The sequence below is a fragment of the Cydia pomonella genome, chromosome 22 (genome assembly GCF_033807575.1).
Source record: "Cydia pomonella isolate Wapato2018A chromosome 22, ilCydPomo1, whole genome shotgun sequence".
In the NCBI taxonomy this organism is placed as follows: domain Eukaryota; kingdom Metazoa; phylum Arthropoda; class Insecta; order Lepidoptera; family Tortricidae; genus Cydia; species Cydia pomonella.
Genome location: NC_084724.1, coordinates 7581922 through 7606849, shown reverse-complemented (window position 1 = coordinate 7606849; position 24928 = coordinate 7581922). Strand labels below are relative to the sequence as shown.

Sequence of the window (24928 nt, the reverse complement as noted above, 5' to 3'; positions counted from 1 at the left end):
AAGTTGCAGCATTTTACGGTATGTGACCAAAATATCAGCACCCTATGTTTCCTGAGCACTGCGCGATGGCCGAACCCCGTATTTCCAACGAGTTTTTGACACTTAACGAGCGTACGACTTACGTGTTGTTTATCGCTTGTGAGACTGAAGTGTTTATACATGAAAAAGAGTATTGTATATTTTTATGAAGAGCATGAATTAAGCTTTATGTTGATGTATTTAGAATACTTCATTCGCGACTAATTCATTCTACATACCTTATTAAACTCCAGAGAATGAAGAAAGATGGGACCTTGATGAATAGATTCACTAAAATAAAAGAGTTTTTGTATTCGAATTCGTTTTGTATGTTATTTTTCTACCGTCAAATAATATATTCTAACTATAATTGGAAGTATCACATAATATGACCTTTGTAAACATCTTTTTTTTTCACTTCAATATTGCGACCACGGCGGTCATGTCGTGATAGTTGAGTGCGACTAGTGTAACTTCAAACTCTTCATAACAAGGAAACTTCATTGGATCCACTCTGTTTTTATTTTCTTTATATAGAATATGATATTACCCATGAGAAAAATAACTTTTACGATAACTTTTCTAGCAGAATCCACCAAAATCAAAATCAAAATACCACTCGTTTAAAACTTTGTAACGGACGAACTTTATACCCAATTTTAATTTACGGTTTTTATACAGAAAACACAATATAATAACAAATTTTTGTATTTGGTACTATAAAGATTAAATATATAAAAAACAACAATTAATAACTGTTTCATTCGCAAAATCCAAAAAAATCACAGAAAATTCCACCGACACACTGTCCCGCTGGTATAAACATAGAGTTCAAACTTTGACTGGTCATAACGTGTTGTTTCTGTTTTGAGTGAATGAATGAAATTGGTATCATTCTGCATTCATTATAATTCGAATGTAGTCCAATTGAATTTATGTCGTATATATTCACAAATAAGGTTTCAAACGGAATAAGATATTCGGGCACAAATTTCAGCCGTGGGAAACATAGATGTACGATTCTCGGGCACACATTTGAGCCGTGAGTGTAGACGGAGGCTAAGGTTTTCAAGGTCGTGGGAGATCTGAAAATTTTATTTACGCCACAGTTTTGGGCCCTTGGGATCGGACAGGTTAAATTATGTAAAAATATTTTCGAGAAGGTCAATATCCAGAGAGGAAAATGGGGACTACGTTTCTATGGAGGGTCGGCCGTCCTCTTTCCCCTTAAGTAGTTATTGTTTAAAAGTCCATTTTAATCATAATCAGCATAATATTGAAGTAGGTACTTTGGTTTTGGAGTAGATACTATGTTTCCATTAGTAATCGAAAAAGTGGTTGATAATGGACAACGTGACCCAGAGAAGGGAAATAGATGTGACGTTTAAGAAATATCCACTTAGAATTAGGTGTGAATCATCTAATAAGCATCCACTTAGAGATATCCTTAGTTGTTAGACATAACTCACTGTTGTTTTTTACTCCGACTTCAAAAAGAGGAGCTTATCAGTTCGATCGTTTTTTACGGAAAAATCTGAAAGTATACATTTTTAATTAAATCTCAAAAAAACACAGATGTTAGGTACATTTGTACGGAACCCGCGGCGGGTGAGTCCGACTCGCAATTGTCCGGTTTTTATGTATGTAGGTATGTTACAGTGGCGGCGCGTCACAAATATTCGTAGGGAACCCGGAGCTAACTTTGCTTTCCTTTTCTCCATGAGCCGATCGTGAAAGTACTCAACGGGCTGAAATTAGACAAGCCGGTGGGAATCGAGTTCTTTGAACGATCCGCCACTGGTATTTTACCTCAAAACTGTCATTTAATTTCTCTACACCGATTATGATTTTTCTTAGTTCCTAGTTCGTCCCATTTTTGTCAAAATCACCAAAACCCACTGGTGATGGGAACCATGAGGAATTGTGGGAACATACTTATAGCGATTTAATTTTGTATTTTCAATAGATTTGACGTCAGTACTAAATCTTGAAGTGCGTTAAGCAATAAGCTATTGTTTATGTCGGTGGCCGATCGTAAAATCAGGCAGATCATGAAATTCCTAGTCATATCGTGAGTCGTGAAAATTAACTTCCCGTTTTTAAAGTCGATGGACTATTTCTGGACAACCTGCCCTTCGGGCATCCGAAGCAACCTAACGAACCTATCCTATTGGTTTAATGTGACAACCATCAAAATATTACACAGGAACTGTACGATCGATTTATAAATCCACTTTTATCATAAACAGCAAATAGTATTATTGAAGTAGGTAGGCAAATACTTTGTTTTCGAAGTAATGTTTTTTCACTAGGAATTGAGAAAGCGGTCCACAACGTGATTCACAAGAGGCAAATGTGACGTATAAGAAATATCCACTTAGAATTAGATAGGAAACATCTAAGTACCCACTTAGAGATATAAATAATTGTAGGACACTACCAACTAGATTTGCATATGTAAGTTTGTGTCCCAAAGCTGACGGACGTACCTGAGAGGCATAACTGTAAGTTTTTTTTTTGTAAATTTCGGTATTTTCCAGTATGTACTATGTACACCATTTTTGACGCTGCATCGATCCATTGACATATATCTAACCTACCTGCCTGCCTGTTGTCTGCTTCTATCACTATATAATAAATTGTTTTTCTTTAAGCTGTATCTTTTACTGAGGTGTGCCAATAAAGTATGGAAGGTGAAGGTAAGGAATGGAACTTCCATATACCAAAAAGTGTCATCAAAAAACCTTAAATAGGCGGCCCTACAATACCTAGAATACTTGAAAAATAATCAAATCATAGACAGCGCACTTCACTCCGTCAATAACGTCTGGGTTCTTAGCTACTGTAGCGCTACTCTGGAGAGATTTGGAACTATTATTTATAGCTGACAACTGGACACTTTTCCATCAGTTCTGCCTATGGAGATTGCATTCCTTACAATAAAGAGTATTCTATCTATCTATCTAAGGACGGGCCTTACGGGCAATAAGAAAGGGACCAGCAAAGCTGATAATGTATAATTATATTTATATATAAGTAGCATTCGAAACATACCTTCAAGATGGCGTGGCGTTTTGCGCAAGCATTTATTTTACACATATGGTGTTACAAAATACCGGTTTTGCCTTAATGAGATGATCGGTAACCTGATGTTAACCCCTCGTGAACTAAATTGAGATTGGTGGACTTTGAACTGTTTATATTAAATAATGGAATAGACTTTAACGATTAAAATATACAGCTAATCCTTAGAATAAATATAATGACGTGTCTACAATGACGTGGTGGAATCGGTTGGCGAATTTATTGTTAGGTTTTTATAAATAGATTTTATAGTTATTTTATAGTTATATGTAATTCATGTTTAAACATTAAAGGTTATAATATTCATAAGCAAACGCCGTAGTCAACTATAATGAAATTGACTAATCACGTGGCGCCGCAATTAAGTGGATAAGACACCAACGCTCGACTATTTCATGAATAATATTCATATATTATGCACTGAGTTTTTTTTTTAATTATTTAGGTTTTATAATATTATTTTAGAGGACTCGTACAAAACATATTGCCGTCATTTGATGACCCCCGATGAAAGCCTTAGTAAAATATACCCAAATCGTTAACTATTATATTGTTCACGGGAAAATCGCCCGTTTTCCTGAACGTCTCGACTCATTTTTCATTGCAAACCGAAATAAATGTCATATACGGCGGTCACGTCTGAAAATATTGATACGAAAAAAGTGCCAAAATATGTATACACGACTTTATTGCCCATATATTAAGGTAGTGTACTTATACGAATTTTTGTATACATCCCGCGACTGGAGCAAAAAACATAGTTTTAATTTATTAATAATATTGAAACCAATTACAGCAGCTTTCATTACATAGAAAACACACAGGTTTGCTTTTAAAAAATCCTTAAGTGAGCACTTTGCTGGCAGTACTGGAAAATCTTAATGTTTCTGCTTTGTAAGTTCATCTGATTTCATATATATATATATATATGTATGTATATGTAAGTATATGTATTTGTATCAATATTATTAATATATATGTATGTTTATGTATGTGTATTTTTTATGAATGTATTGTGTTCATACATGTATCAATTGTATCACCTATACCTATGTTTTTGCACCGCCTACAACTTATCTGCTTTGCCTAAAGGTTGACTGGTAGAGAATGCCTTACGGCATTAAGTTCGCCTATTGTACAGTGTGTTTTCTTATGTGCAATAAAGATTAAATAAATAAATAAATAAAAACATAAAAGACGAATAGGACATTCAAATTTTAACGCATAAAGCGGTGAAATATCAAAAATACACAAAATTTTCTCTCAAATGTCCCATTATTGGTGCCGTGAACATAGTCATTGAAAATGTAGGCTTCTAGCATTAAATAGGGCGCTACTGCGGCGCCTTCGGATATTGTAAAATAATAATAAATAAATAAATATTATAGGACATTATTACACAAATTGACTAAGTCCCACAGTAAGCTCAATAAGGTTTGTGTTGTAGGTACCTGGACAACGATATATATGATAAATAATTATAAATACTTAAATACATAGAAAACACCCATGACTCAGAAATAAATATACGTGTTCATCACACAAATATATGCTCCTACTAGGATTTGAACCCGGGACCATCAGCTTCATAGGCAGGGTCACTACCCACTAGGCCAGACCGGTCGTCTAAATAAATTTTGATTAATAATGAGTTAATTATTATATAATGCAAGTAATAGGTAACACTTTACTAAGTGCTACACTGTAGGTACTTTTGTTCTTACAATAGTTCATTAACTATTGGCGTAATGACTATTATTACTTAATTACTAACTATTCTAACATATACATGTCACTAGCTTGTACATCATGCTAACGTTTATTAGAAAATCTATAACTTATATACTAAGTATTATGAGAATCGATGATTACGGTGAAATAATTGATCTGTGATTAGTGGCGTATGTACGTACAATATAAACCGGGTCGAACATACCAACATATGTTCAGCGATTTCTGAAGATTATGAATACTTTAGACTTCCTATTTTTCATACAAATTAAATATTACTTTCAATGTACGCTGTCATCAGTGTAATTGACGCTGATTGTCACGCTTTAAACAAAACAAAATTCGCAATACATTGCGTCTTAGAATAAACTTTAAAGTGTTCTAAAAATCAGAATAAAAGTTATTTTTTAAAGTTGCTGAACAAATGTTGGTCAGTTTGAGGAGTACAGCCTACAGTTTAATTTTTTGCTCCTGTTACAGGCCGCACCCAGAATACATATACATATATATATGCTTGAAAAACAAAACGCCAATAACAATAAATTTCATGCAATAAAGTTTATACCATAACGCGATAATCTCATAAACGCTGAGCCCATATAGTAAACTAGCTTCTAAGCGACATAAACGACAACCGGTCTGGCCTAGTGGGAGTGACCTCGCCTATAAAGCCGATGGTCCTGGGTTCGAATCCCGGCATGTATTTGTGCGATGAGCACAGGTATTTGTTCCTGAGTCAAGGATGTTTTCTATGTATTTAAGTATTTGTATATTATATATATATCTTCTTGAGCTTACCGTGGGATAAGTAATTATTTAATTATAAAAAAAAAAACTATCCTTCCTAGGGCCCCAAACTATCTCCATAAAGCTGGCCATACACACTCCGCAGGCAAACCCTAGTGTGTATAGCCAGCTTAACCATATTTCATCTAAATCGGTTCAGCGTGAAGAGGTAATAGACAGGCAGACAGACTTTCGCATTTATACTATGGATACATTTCTGCATAATTTTCCATGGCAATATTCTTGATAAAGTAATAGATATAATTTCTTCTTATTTAATCTTCTTCTTCCTCGCGTTGTCCCGGCATTTTGCCACGGCTCATGGGAGCCTGGGGACCGCTTGACAACTAATCCCAAGATTTGGCGTAGGCACTAATTTTTACGAAAGCGACTGCCATCTGCCCTTCCAACCCAGAGGGTAAACTAGGCCTTGTTGGGATTAGTCTGGTTTCCTCACGATGTTTTCCTTCACCGAAAAGCGGCTGGTAAATATCAAATGATATTTCGTACATAAGTTCCGAAAAACTCATTGGTACGAGCCGGGGTTTGAACTAGGGCTCGCGGTCGGATCCGTGTTTCGTTTACACGTTCCGAATACCCGTTTCCGAATAATAAGTAAACGGTTTTCTGGCCCGTTCCGCACGTGTAATTAAGAAACGTGTAATTAAGAGCCGTTTCCACGGATAAACGGGTATTCGAAGAAACGGATCTTATTTACCCGTGGCTCCGGAAACGTCCTTGACGAGTAGCAAAGGAACGGACCGGCGTACGTAAGAGCTACAAATTATTAGACAAAAGATTCATGACGTTTATGCCATATTTAACCTTATTCCGTGGTTCATAGAGTCGAAATTCAATAAACGGTTTATTTGCAAAACCGTTTTCTGAGCAGAGGGCCTACCGCGAACCACGTTCGACGTGTTGCCGCCCCGTCACACTTACGTAAAATTTTATAAGTGCGACAGAGAGGCAACACGACGAACGTGGTTCGCGGTAGGTCCTCTGTTAGTTTTTGCTTGCAATATTTTAAGTTGCAATAAGTACGAGTAGAAAATTAGAAATACTGTATAGTGCTACCATAGTAGTATTTTATATAAAAGTTCAAATACTAAAACTTTATTGTTTATTATATAACTTGATAGCAATAAATATAAAGTGCTAGTAATAAAAATTAAAATCAATAAAGACTGTACACGATAAAATCTGCCAAGTGCTTGATCTGGTATTCTTTTTACCAGCTGAACATTTTAAACAGTTATATTTTTAATAATCTGTAGATATAAGTCCTATTGGGGTACCTATGTAAAAATTCAATCAATTGTCAATCATATTACAATGTATGTGTGAGTTTTCTTGAATATACATTCGGTCAATATGAAATATATATTTTTATTTTTTAACTGACGTGAGCCTGACATCTTTGTCTTATTATAGTAAACCATGTAAAAATTATTAAATTATCATTTGTATAATGATCTGCCAATAATAAATGTACTTATAAATTTTATTGTAATTAATTTTGAATTTACGAAAAGTTTTACATATTATTATCATATAAAATGAACTTTATACGTTTAAGTGTACTAATAAATATAAGATGGCCCTTTTAGCTTAAAGCAATAAATGTCAAAATCAGAATTACCATAATGCGCAATGGTGGAATCAATATAAATATTACTAAAAATCATAGACAACCTAACTATGTTTGTATTTTTATTATGTAATTCTTGTAGTCTTTAGTAGTTTGTGTCACAAGGGAGTAAAAAGACATATTTACGGCGTGGGTGTAAATTAAATCCTAAACGAAACGAAGAATTTTACAGTAAAACTCCAAGCCTAGCGAGGGACTCTAATCAAAGTGAGGGTCTCAAATGTTAACAATCAAACTGGAAAAAAAAATAACATAAGACTCATACTATTTTTCACATCGCCAATAGTCCGAGGCTGAAATGGTGCCTTTCATCTGAGTTAATTTTCACTCTCAACTCTAATTTTCATTTGGAATACAAGGAAAGTAAAATACATGTGTTTAAAAATATATAACTAAGTACTTATAAACTTTTATAGTCTTTCTTGAGGGTACTTACTTAGGGTATCGTTATTTATAGAATAAGAAGTTAAATATCAGAATGGAAATTGTACAACAAATCCGTTTAAAATTAAAGTTTAATTGCTTATCGTAAAAAAAAACCAACTACGAAAGAAAGACGCTAGTGCAGAAACGTACATTTTCTGCACACTTCTTAGAAAAACAACGACCCACTTTCAAAGCATGAGAAATGAAAAAGCCTTTTTAGGAATAGGTAATGTTATTTTTTTTTATAGGATCGGTCGAGTTCAGTAGGTAGATTAGATATAACAGAAGTCAAACAAAGGCTCAAAATTGACAATATTTACTAAAATTATTTACTTAATTCCATCGAATATCGTTTAAAACAAAAATGTATAAGTATATAAACAAATGATATCAATAGATTTCGTTAAATGTAGTGTATAATCAATAACAAACAATAACATAAATAGTTGTATTTCAAAAATAGCTAATCTTGGGGAACGTATGTAAAAAATATAATATCTTAGAACACAAAGTTTGGAAGTTTAATAAAAAAAAATTTATCATTAGTACGACTACGAGTAGACTACTTATTTAAATGATTACACAATAAAATTGAAATCAAAATGATATTCGTAAAAATTAAAAAATGCAATATCTTAAAACAATTATTAAAAAACAATCAAATGCTAGTATTAAGATTAATTTGAAAACAAATTACAATCAAATATATACCTAAGTAATAACATCTTGTAGCTCTCACTCTCGTCATAGAAAAATGCCTTTTAGTGTGGTGCGGCTACAAAACAATGGGATACATTTACTTTAATTTTTGCCGCTGCATCTGTTACAATTTTAATATATGCAGATATGTTTACCTTATTACAAGGACATAAAGCTCATAATTGGTTGTGACAGTTCTGATAACTGTTTGGGAACCTATTTGTTTTGGCGATATCGTACAATAGGGTCTTCAAAAAACAATACGTTCTAAGAATCTAGTGAATGGAACGCCACCGGGCGGCAAACTGTGAAAGTGTCCCAAGTGAATATGAATGATTGCCAATTTTGAGATCTATCTTAATGTATTAAACAATATAATCGAAAGGTAAGAAAGGTAGCATGAGTCTTTAAGGTTATCGCGTGAAATTCTTCGTTTCGAATGCCGCTTGTGTGTGTATTTTTTTTGCATCATTGGCAGATTTGTTGTTTTCGCATAGCAGTAAATTGATAAAAATAACCACAAAGTAATTAATAATGAAGCGGTGGTGGCTGAGTGGATATGACATCCGACTTTCAATCCGGAGGTCGCGGGTTCAAATCCTGGCTCGTACCAATGAGTTTTTCGGAACTTATGTACGAAATATCATTTGATATTTATCACTAGCTTTCCGGTGAAGGAAAACATCGTGAGGAAACCTGCATGCATCTGCGAAGAAATTCAAAGGTGTATGTGAAGTCCCCAATCCGCATTGGGCTAGCGTGGGGACTATAGCCCGAGCCCTCTCGCGCATGAGAGGAGGCCTGTGCCCAGCAGTGGGACGTATATAGGCTGAATTATTATTATATAATTAATAATTATTTTCTTAACTGTTATTTTGAACTAATATAGGTAGTATTTGTCTGAATACATATTCTTCACGAAACTATTACACCAGTATATATAAAATGTGTTTCTTTCATTGAAATATAATATGTAATGATATTAGGTTAAAAACAATAATACTAAAAAAATAAGATTCTAAACTAGGGCCGAATAGGTTTAAAATTAAAAATAATAGACAATATAGAATAGGGACACCTACTTCGATTTATATATAGTATAGTTGGCTAAATATGTAATATCCACCCAGTTAGAAACAATTAAAAAAAATTGTACGCCTAACAAGTTCATCTGAAGTCAACATTCAATAGTAGACCTTGTAAGCATTGGCTCAAACTGTTTCGGATCCGTTCGGGCCGGTCTTAAGTACACGTTTAAACGGAGATACGTATCTGAGAAACGTTTCTTGGGAACGGTTCTTGGAGACGGATCCGGATCTCGGCGGTTCCGTTTAAACCGTGTTCTTAGCACCGCCGGGCTTAAGAACACGGGTATCCGTTTCGGCGTGTAACACGGATACCGGGAGCCCTAGTTTGAACCCGCGACCTCCGGATTGCAAGTCGCACGCTCTTACCGCTAGGCCACCAGCGCTTCACTTTCTTCTTATTTAATATATATTTTTAATGGTTGTGTGAAATAGGGAGTGTTTCCAGACTTAATGAAACTGAGCAAAGTTGTTCCTTTATAGAAATCAGACGAAAAAACAACGTAACAAACGCCCTATATCAATTCTACCTGCCTTGAGTAAATAATTATGCTGTTCTAGCAGTTACAGTACCCCTAGTGTAAATTTGATCGACATCATAACGTGACGAACGCGTTTGCGTTAAGAGCAATTCCTAGCTGAGCAACTTTTCAAATCTCGAATTTTTGAAGCTATGTTTCTGTCGCGCTGCGGTGGGCGGGAGCCGGAGCTATCTAAGTGTGAGTGCGCGCACACAGACGCGAGACTCGAACGCTCGCTCATTGCACGCCGTACCGTCGACATCGCCCGCGAGCCGGACGGAATTGATCCTGCGCTGCCCGACGCAAGTTGTTTTTGTTGTTACCACGTAATATTGTTTTTCATTTTTATATTATACTGTATCTATTACACCCTAATACCAAACACCCTATCACCTGTACTAAATGTATTTTACACCTATAATGACGAAATAATAAATGATTGATTGATTGATTGATATTAATTACCATATAGTTAAAAACTGCAAAAAAGAATGATGTCTCAGCTTCGGTTGTCGTCGTACAGTCAAGTGCAAAAATATGTATCGAAAGAATCGTCTCATAAATATGGTACTACGCTCACACTGGAATAAGATGCTATGGGACATATTTTTGAGTAAGATGTGTACACCCATATTTTTACACTTGACTGTACCTATCCGTATCAGTAAGTTGGGAGTGATCATGGTGTGTTGTGAAATTTTGTAAGTAGGTATAAATATACCTATGGTTAAACTACAATCTATTTAACTTGTAGTACGATGGGGCTAAACTTGGGCCGCCTTATTGAAGAACGTATATATCGCAATGACAATCTGGGTGAAGTATGTTGGGATAATGCCGGACAATTTTGGGACCAATTGAGAGAACTCGTGAAAAAATGATTTTTCGTGATCTCAACACGTGACAGATTCTTGAAGTACGTAGCGACTTGTTAAATAATAACCGTAGATTCGGCCTGAATTTTGGTAATCTTCAATATAGAACGGTTTTAGTTTTGTACCTGTGTAAAGATAGACATACTTTTTTTAGGGTAACGAGTGTTTTGCCATCAAGGGAGAACATTGGATGGTGAAAAAAAGTTGCTTCTAATGGACAGAGAATAAGGTATCACAAAGAAATAGGTCCGGTGTCTACCCTTTTGTATCCGATCTTAACCCGGATACAAAAATTGGTAAAATTGTGGCTCTCAAACTTTGATACCTATGTCATAAGCCAATCTGATAAGTAAACAATGTGCTAAGAAACCTCTTATTGTAAGGTTTACCCGAAGTAATAAAAAAAAACCACTAAAATAATAGATACTGCAGCATTACGCTTTGGAAGAAACCTTTTTTGTAGGTTGATTCCCGAGAGTTTGGTTTGACAACTGCCAAAATAATAAGAAAAGAGGAAGAATGTGTCATCGTGAGATCATATTTGATGACATCTTTCAAAGCGGAATAAAATTAATTTTGCTCATCGGTGCCTTTGTTATTGTTGATAACGATTGTCGCGTTATAAATTGGGAAAACCGCTCTTTGTCGCGGGTAAGTCTGTTCGATCTTTGTTTAATTGTTTTTATTTATTTCAAATGTAAACTTTAGTGTGGCCTTTCTCTTCGTCCGCAGTTTTTCCTTTCGGGGAAGCATATTTTTACTATTGCGTTTAAGGACGCGGACTAAGGCGCCTACCACGAAACCCGGCTTAGTTCGTCCGGGACCTACAGCACCGACGACAGCCTGAACGTTGGGGGTGCCTATTGTGCTGACGCGGTGCATCATAGGCCTAAGCCTATTTTTTCTGCGCAGCTGTCTCTCTCAAGGGAAGTGTCCAATTATTTTTTTTGATTAATACAACCAGATGAACTATTTTTAGCAAACACTCATTCAACGGCTTTCTCTGTGTATTTTATACATTAAATTCTGTAATATTTTTATGGTATGTAGACTTTACTCCTGGCCGTTCCTTACTGGTACCAATAGGGAACAAGAAAGATTTAGCCAGTTTTTTTTTTTTCATAAGTTTTATTTCTGTGGCACGTTTCTTCTTGAAGTTAACTGGATGTATTTCTGATTTCGGTGGCAGATACTTTTTATTTATTACTTGTGTTTGATTTCCGTGGCACGTGTTAGATGGATAACATTTATAGGATTTGTATAATTTAGTGTGAATTAAATGTTTATCTGTAAATTCCTGCGGTGATCCCAATTTTTTAATGTTTTTTTTTTATGTCTAAATTTAAAATAAACGTTTATTTCTCGTAGCGAGTAAACCATTCTTTCTCTTATTTCTTGCTACAATACGTTGCGTAGTTTTGACAATTTAAGATTTCGTGAACTGTACAGGTTTAGGGAAAGTGTAAATGTATTGTTTATTGAATGGAATGTACTGGAAGATATTAAGTACTTAAGTAGGAGGGACAAAAATAAAAATAAAAAATAATTGTGCCCAGTCATTTTTAATGAAGGTCGCCAAAAAAATAAGAATCAAACTTAGAAATCAAAAAGACTAAGTAGTTCTTTAAAAAGGTCAAGGTCACTGAGAGCCCATCTTGAAGTCTGGAAAATAATTAAAATTGCGATTTTGTTGGTTTAATTTTGCAATTATGTATATATATATATATATATATATATATATATATATATATATATATATATATATATATATAGTTGATATACAATCTTTTTTTTTTTGATAAAATGTAAGGATCGTATGTAAAGAGTAAAGTAAATATATAGGAAAAGAGAGCCCTCTTGAAGCATTTTAAGGAAACTAATTTCGAAGCCCTATCTCTATTTTGTATCCGAAACTAGCAATGTATGTATGCGTGCACATCTACATACGCATCCGTATGTGTAAGTACTTTATTGCGAAAAATTGCTCATTTGCTATCTATTTTACTCGATTTTGTTATAAATTTCAACATGTATCATCATCCCTATACAATACAAATACTCTTTATTGCACACCTCAATAAAAGAAAACAATACAAAAGAAAACATACACATAAGCACAGGTAAACAACATGCGGTCTTATCGCTAAAAGGCAACCTTTGGGTTGCGGAAATTAAAAAAATTACATTGTCAGTAACCGTCGCGCTGGTAGTGGTACTGGATAAAAATAATGGTACGAAAGTGTGATCAAGAAAACAATAAATGTGATAATTAAGGTCAGTAGGTAAATTGAAGAAAATTTAAAGTTTGATAATCACTGCTGTTTTTTAAATAGGTAAAGATCTGATTGTTTCTGGTCCGATCTTTACCTGGAAGGGTCAAGATCGTATATCGGTCTACAGCAGTGCTAGGTCTGTTAACACAATCACAAAAACAAACACAGTTTCATCACAATACGCAAAATAAATTACAGAGCGAAGATCGGATAGAAGGAAGAATTCGCGAAATTTACCTTGCTCTCTGTGATTGCACATAGCACAAGCCCGACTCCCTGAGCGACGCGGGGACACTGACAGTCGAGGCGCAATGAAATGGCGTCTTACACAATGTTGCCAACATTAAAAAATAAAGCCAAATTAGGGGGAAATGAATGTCCTACGTTCTTCACCCGCATCCGGTATTTACCCAACATACCTTAATCGTTGAACCGCCGCATTTCAAAATGGCCCTTATTTTGATATCGGCTAGCCGTAATGTAATACGGCGGATTATACAATACGACTGCGATACTTATATATAAATCCCCTCGTCAATGTAATTTCATTAAATTTGCTATCTAGTGGCAAACATCAAAGTAGTTATCTTTTACTTGTGACGGACAAGTGTGAGCAATGTAAAATACTATATTTCTAAAAAAATTGCCTACTACGTAATAAAAGAAAATGTGATTATTAAATTATAATACGAAAGGTCGTCAAATCGCAAAATGCTGTCGTTTTATTTAAAATAATGAAATAATTAGACCAGTTCCGAAAGTACCGAGAAATCCCGGTTCTTTAAAACAGTACCGGTTCTGCAATCCCTAATAAGGATGTTATTCCCATCACTATTCCTTCTGTGTACGTATATTTAGAAACTGTCTCCGCCTCCAATTCGTGCGATAAGGACAACTGCAGCTCGGACCGAAATTCACTCGCAAAAAACTCAAAAATCGAGGTTTCGCTCTCGACTGTTTCCTCCTCCAAAACGCAACTAATCATTATGAAATTTTGGAAATTGCAAGAGGAAGAAGTAATCTATGCCGCTATGTTTTGATTTTTTGGATATTTTTTGTCATATTTGTATACTGTGCCTTTTTTTACAGCCAATTCACTTTAGCCGTTTTTGCGATTTTCGAGGCGCTGTATCTTTCTTCAAAATAAAATAATCCAAAAAAGCAAAACATAGCGGCACAGATATTGATGATATTGATCTTATTTGAAAAAATCACTGCTCTAGGTTAAAAATCCAGGGAGGAATCAGTCGAGAGCGTTTGTATGGAAAAATCGCAACTAGGAATTCCTCTTAAGTCTCATTTTGTATAGGATTTTGAGTTTCCAAAACGTCCCGCTTGGCGCGCTCTTTCTAAATCCAATACAAAATGAGACTAAACGCGAACGCGTACGTCACGTTTCGAAATCGAATTTATTTACACTAGGGGTACAGAGTTATTTTAAAGTCAATTATTTCACTGCCAACAGTTTGGATTTAGGAAGGGATGTTCTTGTTCTAAAACGGATGCTGTTTCAGAACTCATTAATTATACTTTATTATGACATAACTACCATTAGGTAATCGCACTTTATGCGCGTGCGCATGAATTTACAGCTAAAATCAAAACTTTTGGATTGGTCATAACCAGGTAAAAAGAAAGCTTGAGACATCCGTAAACAAATAAATCCTTTCGTTATGTTCCTTTTACCCTTGATTATGGACCGACATTCCACAACACAGATCACTTGACTTACAGATGGAACATGTAGCAGGGCAAAACACTTTATTGTACAAAAAAATAAATATAAAACAAAAAAAAACACATAAACTCTAAAATTTGTTATTTAAATAAATGATTTTACCTTTCGGCAGAAAGTTCAAATTTTGATTGACAGAATTTTGTGGATTGGATCCTTTTCCTTAAACTACGTCCATTATTTAGTACAAAGGCGAACCTATCCCTTTCAGGTATACATGTTGTTACCCCCTTATTTATAAAACTTAGCAAACCAAACCTTTTTTTTGTCACTTATTAATAAACACAAAGGTTAATTTTAGTTGCATCTGAAAAATAGTACCTAAGGACGATAACTTGATAAGACTGATAATAAATTATAGTTTGAGAAGCATTTTTGTGTTTGTTGTAGGATATAATATATATACCTAAGTATAAAATGATGGAGGAAGCAATACTTACTCTAACGGTGTAGTTATTTTACGAGCAAACGAGCGTTTGCCTCCTTATGTAAGGAATACGAGTCCATGTAAACACTTTAATTGTCACACGAACCCACATGACCCAAACGAATGCCAGAATTTTGTTTAAAAATAAGAGCAGCAGCGGTTACTTTAGTGCGAGTCTTATTATACGGAGTCTGTGTGTGAATATGTTTCACAAGAAACGTTGAGTGTAGCAAACTTGGATATGTAACTTGTTTCTAACGACCATAGACTACATACCAAAGATTCCGCACTATCAAACCCTTGCAACAGAGATGTCATTCGCACGCACAGAAAATATTTGTAAAGCAGGCAAGATAAGACCGAACGCGTATTTTTTAAGCCTTCGACTTGTAAGAAGGATCACTAAATACCTTCTTCATGATGCCTTTCGCGAATTTTTTTGAAAAAACGCCTTCGGTTAACTAGAAAATTGGCAATTAAAACATCATTTCAATCACGGGTCTCAAAGTTAACTTTTTAGTGTTGGCTAAGTACGTAGGTATATTAAGCACTAGTCGTCGATATCGCGTCTACCTAATTATTTTATAATTTTATATTGATTTATCTTAGCTTATTAAAATATTTATAATGAAACCACCATGTCGTGTGCAGAATAGCAAAAGCAATATATTGAAGTATTCCATATTCAAAATAAGACATCAGTCACACAGCTACTATAGAATCCAAAAAGTCTATTAACTTAATAGTTTATATATCAATATAGGTGGCGCTGCTATCTATTATTAGGATATCAAAACACAACACCCCTACTATAACTAATAATAGTAAAACAAATTAAATTTTAACCATACCTAAGGCATTTATAAAAGTATAATGCTTCTTTGCACATAAACTCTTAGTGAGCAAATCAGCGGGCATGTCAGCTGTGGACAAATAACGCAACTTAACTATTTTGTCAGAAACACACTCTCTAGTGAAGTGATATCTCACATCAATGTGTTTCGACCTTTTATGAAATACAGGATTTGACGACAACTTTAATGCACTCTGATTGTCATTATACAGGTTCAAAGTATACATCTTATTAGTAATTTCAAACTGCAAGTTCCTTAAATACACTGCTTCTTTACAGGCTTCAGAAATACTCATATACTCTGCCTGACATGTTGACAAAGCTACTGTTTTTTGCTTTTTACACTCCCATGAAATGACACCATTTGACATTAAAAAGCAAAACCCAGTATATGACCGCCTGTCCCGAGTGTCACTAGCCCAATCGGCATCAACAAAACCTATTATCTCAGAATTTCCACTCTTAGAATACTTAATACCAAGATTCTTAGTTTTCTTTAAGTATTTTAAGATTCGTTTAGCATAGCACCAATGCTCTTCAGTGTGACAGTTGTTAAATTGACTTAAATAACTTACAGAATAAGTTATATCAGGTCTAGTCAAAACCGATAAGTACATTAAGCTGCCTATGAGCTGTTGATATGGTACTTGATTGTTTACATTTTGACCTGGGCCCATAACCTATAATGAAACCACCATGTCGTGTGCAGAATAGCAAAAGCAATATATTGAAGTATTCCATATTCAAAATAAGACATCAGTCACACAGCTACTATAGAATCCAAAAAGTCTATTAACTTAATAGTTTATATATCAATATAGGTGGCGCTGCTATCTATTATTAGGATATCAAAACACAACAATATTTAGTATTTAAAAATACATATTCCGTTCGAGAGCCTACCTCGAACATCGGAAATATAAATGATGTTATCTGACTGACGTTCTTGCATATTCGAGCGATAAATAGACAGATAGAGTCAGTCTAAAATAACCTTGCACCGATTTTAATAGAACGAAGTGAGCGACTACACACAAACATTTTCACACTGTGTTATTACAAATGCCGAGCAGTAATTTTGATCTGACTCTAGACGAACAAGTGAGCAAAATCTTTCGTGGTTGTAGCAGTAGGGGGAAACTGCAGCGTTCGGGCGTTCTCCGCTCCGTTCGGCTAAGCATTGCTACGAGCATTTGTTGTGGTTGGCAGAACTTGACATTCCTTTGCGTGCATAACCACAGATAAAATAAAATCACTTGAACTTAGACAACACTAAATAGCCGAAAGGGATAGTGCCATACATTAGAAAGGGACAACATGATTCGTCCCTGAATGGCTGTCAAAGTTCGGTTTTGTAGGAAGCTTTCTTTCTGTACGGTAGTACTATTACTTATTCTGTGGTTATAGTGGGTAAGTGATCCTTAGTAATGCTAATCGCTCCTAGAGAAACAGGCCTAGTAAGTGTCGGTGCCCTTGTGGGGTTCCGTAATAATGGCTACCGTTTTTTTGCTCACCAGTTGGCGCCACTGTTGAGTAAAGTCCATAGTACAGCTGTCGAAGTTATTGTAGTTATGAATGCGACAAACTTTTTAATTTCAATTCATATTTAATATACAGGGTGGAATTTCTTAATGGATCAGTGAGGGCAGCTACCAGATCCCGTGCTGCTACGCGAAAACGGTCTTAAAATACCTTCCCTCGATTTCAAATTAATGAAGATTGGCGTTTCCAGGTTTTGGAAAAAAACATATAGGGTGCAAGAAAAAAGGTCATTTTTGTCAAACTTTTTTTTTGATGCCAATCGATCCCATTTCTATTTCCGGATCAAAAACTTTTATGGGATTAAAAAAAGACGGCTAGAAAACCCACAAATAGAGGAAAACTTTTCCCATACAATTTATATGAAAATGAAAAAATATTTTTCACATGCTATTTTTTTATACCAATCGATTCCATTCCTATCCAGCATAATAAAAGTTTCCTAGGGTAATGTACTAAAAAGCCACAAATTCAAGAAAACTTTTTCCATACATTTACTATGGAGAAAACGCATAGATATGGTTAATAACTTAATATATGGCCATCCAAATAAATAAATATTTTAGGACAATCTTACACAGATCGTCCTAGCAAAGGTTGTACTATGGGTACTAGGCGACATTATACATATTTATGTAGATAAATGCATACTTTTTACTTAGAAAACACCCATGATTCGGGAAGAAATATCTGTGTTCATCACACAAATGTATGCCCTTACCAGGATTCGAACCCGGGATCATCGTCTTCATAGGCAGGGTCACTACCCACTAGGCCAGACCGGTCGTCGGTAGAATATCATTTTATATTTCCCAGACGCTTCTCGGTGAAGGAAAACAACGAAGAATAACACCAATTATGCTCTGCGTATGGGAGCAGATGTTGATATAATTAAAATGTATTTGTTTCCGGATCAACTTTCCTTTTTATCGGAACCACTGCCTTCAAGCTATGTGGCTTGGATGCCGGTCACTGGTTCAATCTGTCATAAACAATGTTTCAACTTAAGAGGCGTATATAATTAACTTTAAAGTCAGGAAATTAAAAGGAAGAAGATATGGCGCGCCACGCCTAACTTTCGATGGAAGATATGGGTGTCGCGTGTGTTTATTTTCTGTTTATCTGAATTAATCTAAATATATATATATATATATATATATATATGTATCGTGGTATAAATTTTTTTTTATTTTTGTTTAAAATATTGCTAGTCAGTACCCCTAGTGTAATTTTAGTCGATAGCGAAACGTGACGTACGCGTTTGCGTTAAGTCTCATTTTGTATGGGTTTTTGAACAGCGCGCCAAGCGGGACGTTTTGGAAAGTCAAAAATCTCATACAAAATGACACTTAACGCAAACGCGTACGTCACGTTTCGCTGTCGAAAATATTTACACTAGGGGTACAGATCCCTTGCTATTTAATACTAAAATTATACATACTGTAATGGTATGCAGTGTATGCAGGTAACGATTATAGTACTAGTACCTAGTAATAATAATTTTATTGTAAACAATACATGTTTACAAAAAAATACAATAATAGTCTAGTTTACGTCTGATTTTTTTTCATGGCATTTGTCCTTGATTGAAACGTCTAAAAAATTAATACAAAAACTGTTTGGTAAAAAAACAGAGGCACTCTGGCAGTGCAGACAGAAGTGGAAACTTGAACAATTACGTGTGTATTTTTTGAATTGACAGAAAATACGCCAACATGCATGAGTGTCTATCAATGTACAGTCACGTCTGAAAATATCGGTACGAAAAATGTGCCAAAAATATGTCTACACTACCTTAATGTATCGGCAAAAAAATCTTGTATACATATTTTTGGCACTATTTTTTATATCGATATTTTCAGACGTGACCGTACGTGCATATACAATATATGTACATACTTTATACCTATAGAGGTGTAAAGTATGTACATTTACTTTATACTGAATGTCGCGAGTTCAAGGGTTTTGTCCCATCTCAAAAAATCCCCAACGCGCCTTAGGATGTTTTCACTTCAAAAATACCGATCAATTGAAAGCTAATTTATTAACCGATATCATGCCAAATATCGGCTTCTTAGCTTTATTAGAAATACTACAAAAATAACGTCACATTAACGTATGCGACACTTTTCTAGAATGCCCCTAATATACTTAGGCAATTTGTACCAAGACCAAGCAACAATAGACGCAAACATAAACTTACTAGTTGTTCTCAAAATGCATTTTACAGCTTCGATATAAAGTTCCGAATACGAAGGGTTCCGTACCATTATTTATAAAAAGGGCAAAATAATATGTTTAATGTATGGGAGCCCCCCCCCCCCCCCCTTAAATATTTATTTTATTCTGTTTTTAATATTTGTTGTTATAGCGGCAATAGAAATACATCATCTGTGAAAATTTCAGCTGTCTAGCTATCACGGTTCATGAGATACAGCCTGGTGACAGACAGACGGACGGACGGACGGACGGACAGCGAAGTCTCAGTATGTATGTATGTATATACTTTATTGTACATAGAAATAAAAACACGAAAAGCACAGTTACAGAGTAAATTAAATACAACAAAGGCGAACTTATCCCTGTATGGGATCTCTTAATAGGGTCCCGTTTGACCCTTTGGGTACGGAACCCTAAAAAGCAATGCGACGCTGCTCTCGTAAATGCCAACGAGTGCTCGATTGTTGAAAATCCAAATGAAATCCTAAAGACACTACATAAGGTTTTCTTTCCTCAAAATTTGACAGTACATAGCGGAATTTACAACCGCAATGAAGATTATTGGATACTGTGTGGCATTTACTAGCCATGACCGCCCCGTTCCGGCTGCCACCGCGGTTCGATTGCCCGTATGATCGCATGATACACTTCGATTAGTAAGCGAGACACTAAATCAATTGATGCATAAAGTACTGTTGTGAGCAGTCTGTTTGTCTTTTTAAAACGCAATGACTTTGTTGACTGCAAGTTAAGTGCCTTTGGCTACCCACCACGAATATGGCTTTCTACGTGAAAAACATTGAAAGTTTTAGAATAGAGAAGACTAGGTAGTAATTACGCAGTCCATATTTTCTTTAATGCTTGCCAAAACTCTTTCTGACCAATCATTTTTCTACATTTATCTGGTGGAATCACATGACAAGCAGACAGATTTCCTATTCAACGTCTGACATGCAAATTTTAATTCTCTTGAAACACAAATGTGTCGAAGTCTAGTCAGAGGTCCCACTTTGCCGCTTACCATAACTACGAGATTTGCTTGTATCTTTATATAAATAACCTGTCAAAGTGTCCTTATAGCAAGCGACAAAGTGGGACTTTTTGCTTGGAAACGACACAAATGATAATCAAATGAAATATACGTACTGCAAAAAAGTGTAAAGACAACTAACATTCATTGACTCGAGCTATCATTGTTACATAAAGAGCTATATTATCAAAAATATCGAACGACAGGACCCAAGTGACCATTCTAAAAACCAAACTACATAAATATATATATTTACAATTAAAAGCAGCTTTATGTAGCCTAGGTTTATCAAGCATTAAATATACTAACATTACTGAATAGGATCGTCTCTATAAATTTTAATTCGATCGAGCAGTCATCATGACCAATATAAACGCCAGACACGGTCATATAACAAACTAATCTTACAAATATAACATAATGCATGCAAGTTATACAATCTATTGCATGCAATATTCATGTTTAATTGATGACATGACTGTAATTGACCCATTTAATACTACTAAACCTATAGGTCTTATCTTCCTTAGTTTGACCATAATTATATTCATATTATCGATTCTGATCGCTGAAGTAATGACATATAGCGACATGCAATTGATTTTAATGTTCCTAAACAGATGATTTGTTATGACGTCAATAGGTACATTGCCATAAGATTGCATAATACTTTAGATGAAACCGTAATAATTTTATTATATAATATAAGTATGATCGACTCACGCTACGTGACAGACACGAGCCGTGTCCGACCCGATTCTTTGAAATATAATTTAACTAAATTAATATAAGTAGGTACTTAAACTAACTTAGTTTAAATATATTCTTTCGCCTTTTTCATGGTAACTATTATGAAATATGACATTTCAGAACCCCTAGTGTAATACCCCGGCTTCATAGGCAGGGTTAATACCCCTTGGCCAGGCAGGTCGTCAAAATAAATAAATATCATAGGACATTTCTTACACTAATTCGATAGCGTGGTGTGACGTACGCGTTTGCGTTAAGTCTCATTTTGTATGGGATTTAGAAACAGCGCGCCAAGCGGGACGTTTTGGAAACTCAAAATCCTATACAAAATGAGACTTAACGCAAACGCGTACGTCACGTTTCGCTAACGAATAAATTTACACTAGGGCTAGGCGTAGTACTGCCATCTAATACAAACTCATCAATATGGCAGATTAGTTGTGTTATGTGAAGCTTATTAAGACTGCGCGATCAATCGAAAGCGATTTATTATAATAATATATCCTTAGTATACTCACTCTAGACTATAGATACTCAACTATACTCTATTTATTCGAATTTAGTAGTAGTGTAACTTTTAGTAAATACATAAGTAAACGTCCCACTTTGTCGCTTGCCATAAGGACGCCTTGACAGGTTATGCGGAAAAAGACAAACAAATCTCGTCCTTATTGCGCGACAAATTGGGACGTTTTGCCGGTTTCGGTCAAATATATTGGATACTAGGTAGTGCGCTTTTCAACTAACTTAAAATTTCGCAGACACTAATATCTCCCTTATTCATAAAACTTTACGAGCCTGAATTAGTTGAATTGTGTTTTATCCCTTTCTTACAAATACATAAGTCAAAATGACAGATAAAGACAAACGATTCATAACTAATTCAGACTTTTAATGAATAACGCCATAAATATGCCCAATGAATAAACCACTCCCATAAATGAAACAGTCGCCTAAAATAAACGCAAATCGAATACAAATAATAGGCTAATCGTACACAATCGCTTATAAAATCGATCAGTTATAGTAGTAAGTTAAGACGTATCTCCGATCATGCATAATTTTTACGAACCTAGGGGTCAAGATAAGCTTGTCATAAATTTATGATCGCCGTGACATAATGGGGGTACCTACCTATTGTTTTCATGGAAAATATAACTTATAGATCAACTCCAATCATTTTATGGAAGGATACCAGCCCGAAAGAAATGAAAAAGTCACTGTTGCACTAATATATACAAGACAAGAGTGATAGAGAGAGACGACTACGCTACGCTACGGAGCGTTAACGAATGGAATGTTGGCCATGCGGGCTACATAGTGGTAGACTAAGCCAAGTAGGCAGCGATTTGCAGCAGCACAGACTTTGCAAGTGTTATTTTAAATGTCAAACTTCTATGAAATTATGATGTTTAAAATAACACTTGCAGAGCGTGCTATCAAAATCGCTGCCAAAATAGCTCGGTCTAACTCTATATTATCTGTATGTCGAAGACGGAAGACGAGTAAGTACGTAGATTAATGATACTTGATGAACGCCATAGGTAGCTAAAACGATACAAATAATAAAAACATAAATTATAGGAATGTAGGTAGCGAGGTTGTCTGCGACACTTTCCAAATACAATCCGACTGACAGTTCCGGTCAGGATGCCAGCTCTTTTCGGGCTGTCATGCATTACAGTGACTTTTATTTGAAAGATTCGATAACAGTTGCTTTAATGGATTGGTTCCTGGGTGAATTTGATGACAGATCGCAGTCAAACACACTCAAGCATAGACTATTTCAATACTTGACATTCCATCAAACACAGCCGTCATAAGAGACGGTCTGCGACACGGCCATTCTGACCTTCCATACGTCCTCTTGGAAAGAGTACAATCGGCCCGATTCGAAGAATGATTAAGACACGTTTAAGATCTTTCAAAGATCGATAACTAAACAGCATGTCAAAATTGACGTTTATTTCGATTCCCCTGTCATTCCAATTAGATCTATCTATGATATTTCTAACGTCAAAGTGACATTGGTTGCCCGAATCGAGATGCTTCTGTCAATTATACGACAGACAAGCGATATCTAAACCAGAACTTATCGTTATCGTATCTCATTACTAGAATCGGGCCGTGTGTAATATCTTATTTTCTGAGCGTTGGCGAAGGCTCGCCGTTTTAGCTTAAATAGAAATACTTTCTTTTTGTCCGGATGTTCTCCTCTAAAGGTCGCAATTCTCATCAGTAATTGTAAGTTATGCTCCCGAGGTTTAGGTACAGCTCACAGAGCCACAAGTTATAATAATATTTAGAAGCGGATATACAAACAGCAAAATGCAACCAAACTAAAGAAATGAATTATTATTCCAGGTACGATGTGCCATTGAGACCAGCAAACGGAACCGGAAGTAAGCGCCATGCTTGCCGTACTGCCGCGCTGGATAGCGCGGCTCCAAGATGGAGGTCTCCTGAATCAGCTTCTCATGGCTGTCATGGGTAAGATGCATTTTAACCTTATTTTATAACTATTTTAGATCTATATCTGTAACCCTTTGAATGCCACATCTATCGTGTGCGTGTCAGTTGACGTCTTTGACAGTAGAAGGTTTAAAGGCCACCCCACACTAGCGTCAGTAGCGTCTAGTCAGCGCTATGGGAAATGGTGTCGCTGCGCAGTTGCGCCAACGTTGAGTCGAGCATAATTATATATTATTGTCTGCCTACTAGGTCTGTTGGGAGCACCTACGCCTCATACTTATGCATTAGGTCCGACAGTTAAAGATGGAAATACTAGCAAATGGTAAGGTTGCACCTTTAAATCTAAGTATAGTTCCGCGCTTTGAACTCTTGTCGCTGCATTTCGGACTGAGGAAGTACTACAAGTACTTAATATAAAAACACTTATTAGCAAGACTTATTCTGGACTTATTCCTGTTTAATTTTGGCTACCTTTTGCATCTTAGGCGAAGGCTAGACATACAAAAAATGCTGTGATCCATCAATGTGGTAAATACTGGAGGATCATAATCTCACAATCTGTTCACGCAATAAGACTACACGTACAATATTTATTTATCACGTCAGTACTGTAACGTGTTTCGTAGAGTTCAGTCGTCAATTTCGTACCGAATGACATATCGCAGTATTTACTGTACGTGTAGTCTAGTATATTGACGGATGTCAATATTTATCACGAACTGCGATCTGGACTCCAGAAATCTAGATTTCCGT

At 35.5% G+C, this 24928-nt stretch overlaps 1 protein-coding gene across 1 annotated transcript in view; it reads left to right on the top strand.

The window, feature by feature from the left end:
- LOC133530156 (solute carrier family 2, facilitated glucose transporter member 8-like) overlaps positions 1-24928 on the top strand; it is a 102919-nt gene that overhangs the window by 20647 nt on the left and 57344 nt on the right. Inside the window, exon 2 of the mRNA XM_061868013.1 lies at positions 24068-24193. Coding sequence (XP_061723997.1) covers positions 24115-24193 — 79 coding nt within the window. The 5' untranslated portion in view covers positions 24068-24114. The remainder of the gene's footprint in view (positions 1-24067; positions 24194-24928) is intronic.